The 12,368-nt window shown below is 31.1% G+C and overlaps 1 protein-coding gene and 1 long non-coding RNA gene across 3 annotated transcripts; one reads left to right on the top strand and one right to left on the bottom strand.

Annotated features, from left to right (window-relative positions):
- Positions 1 to 2,215: 2,215 nt before the first annotated feature.
- Positions 2,216 to 4,202, top strand: LOC127120707 (uncharacterized). Of its 2 annotated transcripts, none has more exons than XR_007803240.1 (4): positions 2,216 to 2,740; positions 2,844 to 2,991; positions 3,072 to 3,590; positions 3,851 to 4,202. It is a non-coding gene; the product is annotated as an uncharacterized LOC127120707 (long non-coding RNA). The 2 variants fall into 2 exon arrangements; XR_007803239.1 differs by having other exon boundaries at positions 2,218 to 2,740; positions 3,072 to 3,585.
- Positions 4,203 to 8,227: 4,025 nt separating this feature from the next.
- Positions 8,228 to 11,817, bottom strand: LOC127094762 (uncharacterized). Its single transcript, XM_051033552.1, has 12 exons — positions 11,334 to 11,817; positions 10,877 to 10,999; positions 10,341 to 10,444; positions 10,063 to 10,113; positions 9,934 to 9,961; positions 9,737 to 9,813; positions 9,564 to 9,650; positions 9,429 to 9,479; positions 9,028 to 9,343; positions 8,805 to 8,945; positions 8,438 to 8,554; positions 8,228 to 8,354 (listed from the first exon to the last, which is right to left on the bottom strand). Exons 1-11 carry the CDS (start codon positions 11,815 to 11,817, stop codon positions 8,496 to 8,498), a joined length of 1,521 nt encoding a protein of 506 aa, XP_050889509.1. The 3' UTR covers positions 8,228 to 8,354; positions 8,438 to 8,495.
- Between the last annotated feature and the right edge of the window lie 551 nt (positions 11,818 to 12,368).

A 12,368-nucleotide genomic window follows, 5' to 3' on the forward strand; every position in this document is an offset into this window, starting at 1 on the left:
TGATATCTGCTGAAGAAGATAGAAGTCTTTGCGATGCTAAAACTTTTGATCATCTTGAAGCCATTAGTTTAATTACAAGACCTTCATGTATTCTGAATCCCAAACATTGTCAAATAGATGTGAAAAGCATTTTCATTAATATCTATTGGAATGTTACTATTGATATCAATAATTTGGAGGGTGTCAATATGAGAGATAGTGAGGATCTATTGATAGACACCATGTTGGGTAGGATAACAAAACATTGTGTTCAATAAATTTTGTCTGATTTAGAGATGAGCATGGTAGAAAATGTTAGTTGCCTTCCTGATTTTAAAGTAAAGTAGACGAAATACTACACATGTGACTCCCAAGGTTTACGTGCTGAAAGAAGTTTCTCTCAACTTCTATGGAGTAGCAAAGTACATAAAGATGTCATCAATATTAATAAGGAAAATATCTTCCAGGATGTGCCAGACATCTTGAGTGGTATTATGGTAATTGAATTCCCAACTTAGAGGAGGGGTGAGCAAGTTGTTATTGATATCTAAGAGGTCATAGGTTCAAATCTTGGAAAAGACGAAAAAAATTCTCATTTTTAACAAAAATGATCTAAGAAGAAAATCACTATTCTAACTATATATATTCTCCTATATTTTAACTTTAAAATATACATGTAACCTTAGAGAGTATAATAAAAATATTGAGAATAATGTCTAAAAAATAACACTCATATTTGAATTGATATCAACGACAAAATCAAATAAATTTGTACAATCTCATTAATAAATCTATATAATATATTAAATCTGAAGTTTCGGATTATATAGCGACACATGTTAAGAATTTTATTCCATTCGTGTCACATCATCCTATAGTCCTACGTGTCACCTCCAAAATCTTATTTCACTTTTCAAATAGACAAATACAATATTTAATCTCTATTGGAGGTCACGGGTTCGAACCTTGGAAAAGACGAAAAAAATTCTCATTTTTAACAAAAATGATCTAAGAAGAAAATCGCTATTCTAACTATATATATTCTCTTATATTTTAACTTTAAAATCTACATGTAACCTTAGACAGTATAATAAAAATATGGAGAATAATGTCTAAAAAAGAACAGTCATATTTGAATTGATATCAACGACAAAATCAAACAAATTTGTACTATCTCATTAATAAATCTATATAACATATTAAATCTGAAGCTTCAAATTATATAGATACACATCTATATAATATATTAAATCTGAAGCTTTGGATTATACAGCGACACATGTTAAGAATTTCATTCGATTCGTGTCACATCATCCTATAGTCCTATGTGGCACCTCCAAAATCTTATTTTCACTTTTCAAATAGACAATTACATTATTTAATCTCTAATGGAGGTCACAGGTTCGTACCTTGGAAAATACGAAAAAAATTCTCATTTTTAACTAAAATGATCTAAGAAGAAAATTATTATTCTAACTATATATATTCTCCTATATTTCAACTTTAAAATATACATGTAATCTTAGAGAGTATAATAAAAATATTGAGAATAATGTCTAAAAAAGAACACTCATATTTGAATTGATATCAACGACAAAATCAAATAAATTTGTACAATCTCATTAATAAAATTAAAATAAAGTATTCAAAAAACAATTAAATTAATATAACAACTAGCATTTTCAACCATTTATTCATTAGATACTACAGTTTGACAAAAATAAATATAAATTTTATAAAGCTAATAAAGTTTTATTTGATAATATTTGCAAATAAACTTTTAATTTTGTTTAACAGAGGGAATACACACCTTTAACAACTTAAAATTAAATATACAAATTAAAGATAACTGCTAAAAAGACATGAGAATCAAAATAAAACAAAAATTATTTTATAGTTATTTAAATTTACAAAACTAAATACGAATGTCATTCTTAATTTACAAATATGTAGTTTCCTTTCAAATAAATTGTATATTTTTATATGTGATTAATTTATATCATTCTCTTAATTATAATTTACAACAAATTACTGTAATATAAATTTAGTAATCATATTTTTCAAAATAATTTCTTAATATATTTAAAATTCAATAAAAATGAATAAACTAATTTACAACAGTGCATCGCACGGATCTTAATCTAGTATATTATCAATTTAATTGATCGCCATACTCCCTATACATATATCAATATCTCATGCTTAAAAGGTGAACTTGTGCGAAACATAGGTGTTACACTAGTATAGGTTGAAAGAAGAATATAAATTGAGTTCTCTCATATTCTTTTTTGTTATGTTTTCTGTTATACACATTATTAATCATTATAAAATGATTAATATTGTGATATGCCCTTTAGTTCTGAGGCACCTATGGAAGGATGGAAGGAAGATTCAAGACACAACTTGTCACACAGTCGACAAATGATGTCCTTGAAATAGGAAATATTCAAATTGTGGTAGACAATGCTATGGTAGAAGTAATTAGATCAGCTGAGAATGAAGATACCACATAAGACAATAGCTAATATTCTTTTGAGTTTGTTTATCTATAATATAAGAATATTAGATGTTCTTGAAATACCATTATTGCCCTGCTGCATAAACATTCCTTCACGTGGATAGTTTCACCAACTTCCCTTCATTTTGCTTATGCCGTGCAACTAAACATCTTCAATTTGAAATCTCTCTCTCTCTCTCTCAACAAATCTTGATCCTTACCCAGTAACACCTTGCTAATGAATCCCTAACCGAAGTCGATAAAGTTATCGAACTCGATCCTACAGATGCAATTTTGTATCTTCTCAAAGCTACTGATGTCTTTGTCTTGCCATTTCGTATCTAACTTTTTGTTGTTGTTCTTTCAGGTAGTATGGATTCGGGATTCAAGCGGGTAAGTCAATGCTTTGATTACTTCAATCCATGTTGCTGCTGAAACCTAATCTTCTCAAACAAACCCTAAAAGTTGATGTGTTGATTGAAGATATGAAATCAGAAGGGTTAGTACCAAACAAGGTTTGTTTTCCTTGTCTTTATACAAAATTTCAAAAGAAAATTTGTGCCAAGTAGTTTATCATACATGTGGCTTTATATAGGTTATTTTGACAACCTTGCTGATGATATATGTTAGAAGGGGTTTGTTTGAGAAGTCAAGAGAATTTGTAGCCGACCTGGAATCTTCAGGCTATGAAGAAGATTAGGTAATAGTAATCTCTCAATTCATCAAATAAGGGTTTTTTTTGGTTTTTCTGCGTCTGAAATATTATGTGGAAGTTCTCTAACTGAAGCTTGCTTCTATTGGTGATGATTTTGAGTGGTAATGCTCATTCCTCCAAATAGCATGAAGCAACCATCAGTGTTAGTTAAGTTCCTCTTCACCAAAATTTGGGGAAAAACAGTCTATCAGGCCACTATTTCCTTATAAATCTATATTGTTTGGATAAGATAATAAGAGAGGGAAGACATTTTAAAGTTGATTTTAAGTTTTTATTTATGAATGTGTGATGTATGAATTTATAATTTTGCATTTTGCAAGCAGCTGTTGATGCTAAATATCATGGAAATACATAAGTTTATTATATGTTGAAGGCGCATGGAGAAAAAGTGTCGGTACGGTACATTTCTTTGAATGTTTATGTATCTAGTAGTACTTATTAATCTAACAAATAGACTTGATGATTAATCATCTTTGTCATGGTTAGAAAACCAGGAAGACTCCAATGACCATTGCAAATCCTCATGATTACAACATAAGACTTTTTGTATAATAATTGCAAATGCGAAATAATGGCTATAACATTGTTACATAGTGGAATTTGAACAAACCTCCATTTTTTGCAATCAACAATTGATGATACTTATTTCGCATTTGCAGAGGTTTTGGATCCAGTGCTACAACCATTTCTGCATGATGTTGTACAGTTTGGGCCATTTTCAAAAACACTAGGACAAATTATGTTAACAAGGCCTCAAATACTCCCATCCATATTCAAACAGGCGATTCATAAGTTTAGCACCTATGCATAGATATCATCAACATATTTCACATAAACATCGAAATGTATTCACTATCTTACAACATAAGACTTTTAGTGTAACAATTGCTTTAATAGTTATACCTCATAAGAATCTTCTGGCCAAAACTTCAGAAATTGATTTTGTTCCATGTTGGTATTTCGACACTGCTTGATTGGTCCAAACATTTTATGATGCTTGGTTACTACACATTTCTCGCAACCTTTGCTTGGTTGCTACATATTTCTTGGTCAGATTTCTCTTTCTCATTGGAAAAATTGGTAAATTTAACATTTATTACAATAAAGATTACATTTTTGTATAACTAATGCAAGCAATACAATATTTCATTTATGCTATATTTAAAAAAAATAGTTATTAAATTTAATAAATGTTTTAAAACTTTCTTTTATTTTAGATCTTGATTGAGTATTGGATTTATGTAAACGATCAAATAAAATAAGATCCAAAAATTATTAGATCAATCATTTTACTATTTTTTTCTCTAACTATATGCCTTAGTTTTATTGGGAGGATTGCAAAAAAAAAAAAATACTAAATTTAATGAATTCTTCAATATAACATTAAACCATTCTTCAATACTAAATTTAATGAATTCTATAAATTTTGAACAAATCATAACTTATCATTTTCTTCAAACACCAAATTAAAATAATTATAACGGGAATATGAAGTTACTGAATAATAATAGGAATAAATTTACTATTGATTTAATTTTTAAATTACAATTAAATTATAGAATTAAATATATTTTAAAAAAAGTATTTTTATTGTCATTAATATTTTTGATGATGTTGATCAACTATAGAATACAAATTTTGAACAAATCATAACTTATCATTGTTTTAAATGACCAAATTAAAATAAGAATAATGGGAACATGAAGTTATTGATCAAAATATTAAACTGATCAAAATATTGAATAATAATAGAAACAAATTTACTATTGATTCAATTTGTATATTACAATTAACTTATAAAATTAAATGTATTAAAAAAATGTATTTTTATTATCATTAGTATAATTACTCCAAACAATTATTTGTTATATCTTTTACTTGAGTTGCACGTCATATAACATGCTTTTGATGATGACAACTAAAATGACATCAAGTATTCCATGATAACCAAAGAGCAGTTAAAGGTGAAACCAGATCATCAAGGTTTAATGAACTTGACAATCTAGTTATGGAAACTAAATGGAATATCTCAAGCCTCGTCTCAATCTCAAGCAAGTTTCTAAAAAAAATATATAGCATCTGATAAGTCTTGAAACATATTAAAGTATGAAATGACTGCCTCATTTTGTATGAGTGAATACATTATAATGCATAACGGCATTATCATAAAATTACATGGCTAAATCCTCCACACACATGTAAACTTGTTTTCAAACTTATTTTTCTCAAGAATACTTTTTTCAAAAATACATTGAAGTCGTGCCAATTGAGTTAGGAGCTATTAGAAAAGCTTTGGGAAACTTTTTGTCTTTGCCAATCGATTGACACCTTAACCCAATTGATTCGGTCAATTCAAAAATGCCCCATAAGTGATTAGGATACACATCTTAATGAGGTGTAACGGATAAATATCTCTTCTTACCATTTTGAGCCTATTAATCGATTAACTCGGGCTAACCAACCGATTGAAGTATATTGCCATTCGATTTTTAAGTCATTAGAAGTCAGAAAATCTTTTCTTTTTTTGTGTCAACCTCTAGGCTATAAATATAAGTCCCTTTCCACTCTTTTCAACATCGAGAAACATGATTTCATTTCTCACTTCTCACACTCTCTCGCTAAATTTTTATTTTATTTTTTTACTTTTTCTCACTAAAAGTTTAGTTGTATTGCTTTTCAAGAAAGTCACTTTGCGAGTGAGAAAGTTGTAATTCTGGAAGGGTAGTTTTGAAAGTTCACAAAGGGAGTTTTGTTTTTATCTTGGTTGATATTTTATCCACTTAGGGATTGTTTGTTTGAGTTCAAGTCTAAACTCGTGAAAAGGTTTTGATTGCCGACTGTGTGATCAAGTCTTCGTTTAGGTTCAAGCTCAACATGTGTTAAAATATTGTTTTGGTTTGTGATGAGACCTATTGTAAAATCTCATAGGTTCTTCGTTAACATGCGATAAAACCAAGTTTCAGTTAAAGCTCAGCCCAATGTTAAAATCTTGTTTTAGTTCGAGATCAACCTGGTAGTAAAATCTCATAGGTTATTGGTTAGCCCATTATAAAACTAAGTTTAGGTTTGTGAACTCATCCAGGTGTTAAAATCTCTCAATGTTTGTTTAAAGCTTGAAGACTAACCGCTCCAAGTTTCTTGTGAAAATGAGACCAAAAACTTCGATCTATCATTTGGAAGGAAAGTTCGCCGCTTCTCTCCCGTGTTTGGAAGTTAGCAACAAACTTCATTTTTTTCTTGCATAAGGGGGTTCAAGAGTTCAACCTACTAAAAACTTTTAAGTTTATTGGATACTCACAAGAATAACTCGTGCGACGAGGATTAGGTGTTTTTATCTTTTACTGAACCTCTATAACTTCCAATGTCTTTTCTCTTCCCTTAACTTCTAATTTTTGAATTTTATATTCTGCAAGTTTATTTTCCGCTGCATAACTATAAAACCTTTTCTAAAATGTTTTCAAACTCGATTCTAATTCTAAAAGTTTTTCAAATTCTATTTTTTCTTTCTGAAACTCACAATTCACCCCTCCCCCCTCTTTTAGGTGAAGTTACATGTATAATAAGTGGCATCAAAGTCTAACTCCTATTTAAGGTCTAATTGTCTCAGGAGGAAGAATAATTCCAACAAGAGTTCCTTTCTAAACACACCATCACTATTTAATAATAGCATATTTGATATACAACAAGCTATGTTTATAATTTTTATTCAAAGTATAAATAATGAATTATGGGAAACTATAATCAGTGGTCTATTTATCCCTACTTACTAAGTAAATAGAAAAGTGGTAGATAAACTTGATTCTATTTGGACAAAAGAGGAAAAGAGAAAAATTGATATAGATTTTAAACACTACAACAAACAAGACCTTAGACAGCGCTTTTTTTAGCCTTAGACAGCGCTTTAAAGCGCTGTCTAAACCTCCGCTGCTAAAGGTTTAGACAGCGCTTTTTTAAATCTTAAAAGCGCTGTCTAAGCCCCCCCCCCCTTAGACAGCGCTTTGGCCAAAAGCGCTTTATAAGACCCTCTTATTTTAAATTTTTTAGGTATACCTTAGACAGCGCTTTTCAAAAGCGCTGTCTAAGCCCCACCCCCTTAGACAGCGCTTTGGCCAAAAGCGCTTTCTAAGACCCTCCTATTTTAATTTTTTTAGGTATACCTTAGACAGCGCTTTTCAAAAAGCGTTGTCTAGCCCCCCCCCCCCCCCCCCCCCCCCCCTTTAGTTTTTAAAACCTATAAATAAAAAATAATTTTGTAAAACTAAACTATCAAACAAATTTTATAATTTTGAAATTGTAAAAACTAAAAAATAATTTTACAAAATCAAATCAAAGAAATCCTTACTGTTTATCATATAAATATTTAAGTGTAAATTATTTCCATAATATAAAATGTTAAACTATTTTCACCAGAACTACACTTTATAAACTACTATATATAATCTCATAAGTATTAATATAAACAAATAAGCTTTAGAAAATCCAAATAGGCTCAAAATAACACCCACATCATCTTTTTTTTTACTAATGTATAAACTATTAATTGTTGGACCATACTTTTAAAAATTTAAAATATTCATAATTTAACACAGACAATTAAAAATATCATACCATAATAACTTATTTTTCACACAGAATACAACTAAAACCTTAGTTTTCTTTTAATATGAAGAACAAGAATCAGGACCTTCTAAACGAATATAGTCATACATTATTCCCTGAAAGCGTGCCAAAGGACCAAAAGCCATAGTTTGTGTTAGAAAAATAGTATTATCTCCATTGAATAGCAAAAGACTTGGTACATCAATGTTGAATAGCCAATAAAGTCCATGAATGCCATGTCTCCCTATTGCATAATCTTTTCCAATAACTCCAGTACTAAATATTGGAGGATCTTGTTTAACACTGTTCACTCGAACCTTTAAATTCGAAACCAAAAATATTTGAATGAGCCATGATAATATAAAATATAGGTATTTTATAAGTTCATGATTATATTGTAAAAATAATTGAATGTGTTTTATCATCATGTTCCTTACCTGTAATTCAGAGACATTTGCACTTGCAAGAGCCAATCGCAATTTATATATTTCATCTTTTTCCACGTCATCTAGGTTAAACTTTATTTGCCATGTAGTTCCTTCATAAATATCTTCATTTTTCTTTCTGTATTTCATATACATAATAACAATTAATCTATGTGAATAAAAAATAGAACCGATCTTTAAACTTATTATTTTTAAGTGTACCTTGTAACCTGTGCATAGAACCAATCTTTTGTGTAGTCACTAACACCAACAGTATAAATCAAATCTTCATTTGGATATAACTCTGCATACCTTTCCCACAAGCCATACTGCCTATACCTGTGATTAATCAACCAAACTTATTAAAACAAGTTAAAAAATAGCTTAAAATTTCCACATTGTGGAGAATTGCAAAGCAGCTATTACAATGACTGTGGTTTAAAACCTTGATAAGCAGCAAGCACCATTAAAGATACATCAAATAGAATACAAATGCAATGAAAGAACAAACAGCAAAAGAACTTCAACACAGTAAAATCAAACTTTAAAATATAGAAACTAATTCAAGATAGAGATAATAAGTACTCACCTAGTGCAATTGCACTAACAAGAATTGTGAAGGATAAGACAAAGATAATCAAAGAAGCTCTTTGAAAGATATTGACAAGCCTGTCAATTATTTTCTGTCCTATGTATGCTGCAATTGTAGCCACAATGGTAAGATACAGAGCTGCAAATCACCACGAAAGATACATATTAGTATAACTAGTTGAATTTTATGATGACTTATGAAACATGACATTCAATTTTACCATAAGGAACCGGAAATCGATTCAAGAGAAAATATTGCGCAACCGATATAGATGCTGTGAATGTCATTCCTAATGTGGCCGTGGCACTTGCTACCTGAGGCGCGATTCCGAATTCGATAAACAAAGGACCCATGACAAATCCACTACCTACACCAAGAAGTCCACCCAATATTCCAGCTAGCAAAGCACATGAAAGTGATACAATCAGAAGATGCAAAGGCCAATGTGTGCCATGATCTTGCTTAGAAACTGTAATCTTCTTCCCTTGATATAGGCCTATTGCTTGGTACATTGAAACCCCAACAGTAACTGGTGTCTATAAAAACAACAAAATTTAAAGCCTAAAATTTTGTAACTAATTGTCAATTCGAAAATTTCAATATTTGAGTTAAAAATCTCACCTGTAACAAAGTTAGTAACCAGTATTTGATTGAACATGTAGCTGTATAATTCTGTTACAAATTTAGCTTTTATTAATCATGAATCCGTAGTAGTATTTCTATTTCGATGGTCGAAAATCTAGATTAGAAAATTACCTTGGCAATCTGCAAGAGAAGAACTGCAATCCAAACAAAACAAAGAAGTCCAAATTTCTTCCATTGAATGTTGCTAAGAATGGTACCCTACATACATAATTGAATTTATCTATTACAATTAATCAACAAGTTGCTATATTACATAAAGACAAAAGCTATTAAAATAAGCTTACTTGATTAATTTTCTTCTGAGGCTCATCATCTGGACAACTAGGAAGATACTTGTATTCAACATCTTCATTGCTAGTGGCTGAAAAAGAAAATAAGTCATTTTCATATAAATAATTGATTTTCAGATATCTACTGATTTTGTCTCTTGTGACACCATGTGGAGTGGTTTAATTCAAATCCAATTAACCTAATCTCTCACCAGTGGACTCTAAATGCTTCACAAACTCCTGTGTGATTCCAAAAGATTGAAGGAAAAAAGTTAGAGATTATTCTTCATGTTGCACATGAAAATCACTTAAAAGTATTAAAATATGCAATATTTATGAACCTCTTTCACTATGGTTTCTTTTTTCCATGTGGATAGACCCTTGTTGATGCACTACCCAACAATCTAGTGGGTGCTTTTGTCTAAAATTTACAACTTATGTTTTCACTGAAGGAAAGTAAGAATTGTAATGTTTTCTCTGAAAAATAAGAAAAGAGAGTAAGGTAAAAGATTCATCTTCTGTTACTAATGCAAGTCGTCTTGAAAATTTGTTTATTATAGCTAAGATTCATTCTCTGCTATGGCAACTTGCACGCATCTGTGTTGTCTTTTGCTTTTGCCTTAAATTTTCCAAGCATTTCATCAACAGTTCTGCATCTACACTGGTTTCCTGGCCGGATTACATCACCATAAACAGCCATGTCAATTATATCAAGCTCCTTGTCTGTTCATTGATGAAAATTATTAGGTTTCTCTCTAATTGTAAAAAATTTAGCATCAAACATTTTCCTAAAAGAACAAGATGGCTAAAAGTAGTTGTGTGGAAGATATAGAACTCACAAATCAATATCAGCCAAAATGAAGCACTGGCTTTCAATATAGCATTCCATGTCAAAAGTCAAAACATAACATCCATCCATAGCCAAATTCATATGCAGCACATAAAGCCAAGAAAAACAAATTACAGGAATAACCCCTCACTTAACACACACACAGAAAATGGGAGCAAAAGAAGGCGCTACAAAATACTACTAACATTTGGTTCTCCTCTAATAGCATACAATAAAGAACTCTTTATTGGTAAAATGCATACAATAGGTTAAAGGACATGTTCAATGTTAAAAAAAAAGACAGATAAAGGGCCATGCTTGCTTACCAGTAAAATTAATATCACAAGAGTAGCCTTTCAACTTGTCCGAATCAATCTGATATTTGTCCGATTTCAATCTATTAACTCTTGATTGAAGTATTTGGCAATTATCGGCTGTTGATTCACCACCTACAATACAATTTCACATGTCAAATAGATCAATTATCAAAATAAAAAACTTGGATAACATTGTTATATGGTACTTTTTGTGCTTCACTAGTTCTATCTACAAAGCTGCATCTTAGGCTACACTTCTACATTCCATACTCCCATTGTTCTCTTTAGATAACAAAAATATTCAGCAATTTCAGTTATACTTCAAAATTCAAACTTCTAAGTTCTAGTTAATTCAAAATATGAGGAACAAAAGCTGGACAGAAAAGATCAAAATCATATAAGGAGGACCCAGAAGAAACCATATGCGAAACATAAACCTGAAATCTCGGCCAAAGATGCAGCTTACGAATATGCAAACACTTCATAGTTCTCTCCGCCTTCGTAAAACCCGAAACCATCGCTTGTGGCCTATCGGAGAAAACACGAACAAACGCACTTCGATTGAGAGAACGAAAAATCCTAACAATAAAAGCTTCAGTGGAAGTCTTCGAAACGGAATGAGCGTTGAGGATGATGAGTCCGGAGATAATTGAGGCAGGTAGTTTATTAGTGAGAAGATCAACGATGAGGATTCTAGGGGTAATGAAACAGACGGAGCCGGAAGAGTAGAGGGAGTGGCGGTGGTTAACGGGGAGGTCGGCGGTGATTTCGACGGGGACTTGGTAGAATTGGGGGTTTAGGGTTTTCAGATGGAAATTGATTTTGGATTTGAGAGTGGCGGAGGAAGGAGATAGAATGAGAAGTGTTCCCTGAGAAGTGGAGTGAAGAAGGAGAAGAGATGAAATGAGTTTCGATAGAGAGACCTGAAGAGAGAATGACGAGACCGCCATTGGTGTCTTCGAGAAGTTCTGTGATTATGTGTTCTGTGATTATGAGTTTCCAAAAGCGCTTTCTAAACCCCCCTTAGACAGCGCTTTTGGTTTTAATTTTTTTTTTAATTTAAAGACTTTAGACAGCGCTTTATCAAAAGCGCTGACTAAGGTATATATTTAAAAGCGCTTTCTAAAAGCGCTGTCTAAGGGGGGGTCTTAGACAGCGCTTTTAGAAAGCGCTGTCTAAGACCCCCCTTAGACAGCGCTTTCATTATTTTTTTGGTACATTTTCCGTGTTTTATTTTAATTTTAACCTTAGACAGCGCTTTCTTTTAAAAGCGCTGTCTAAGATGCGCTGTTAAAAGTCATTTTTGGCGTAGTGAAAACTATGAGTCTCATAAATGTATCTAGATGATAGTAAATTTTTCTATGTTCATCATTTCAAAACCACCAAGGAAATGTGAGATACTCTTGAAATGATATATGGAGTTTCTCCAAGTATCGAGCAAGAGGAGATGAACACGCGAGACGAAGAAGATGAAGGTACCACCATTAATTACTTTTAAAGT

The sequence above is a fragment of the Lathyrus oleraceus genome, chromosome 1, assembly GCF_024323335.1.
Source record: "Lathyrus oleraceus cultivar Zhongwan6 chromosome 1, CAAS_Psat_ZW6_1.0, whole genome shotgun sequence".
Classification (NCBI taxonomy): domain Eukaryota; kingdom Viridiplantae; phylum Streptophyta; class Magnoliopsida; order Fabales; family Fabaceae; genus Lathyrus; species Lathyrus oleraceus.

Excerpts from the sequence above, each read along its gene's own strand:
- LOC127094762 (XM_051033552.1), bottom strand. The coding sequence starts at position 11,817 with ATGGCGGTCTCGTCATTCTCTCTTCAGGTCTCTCTATCGAAACTCATT. Across the intron at positions 10,114-10,340 it reads AAATGCTTGGAAAATTTAAG|TGCATCAACAAGGGTCTATC; the intron begins GCAAAAGCAAAA and ends ATTGTTGGGTAG. Across the intron at positions 8,555-8,804 it reads TGTTAGTGCAATTGCACTAG|GTATAGGCAGTATGGCTTGT; the intron begins GTGAGTACTTAT and ends GATTAATCACAG.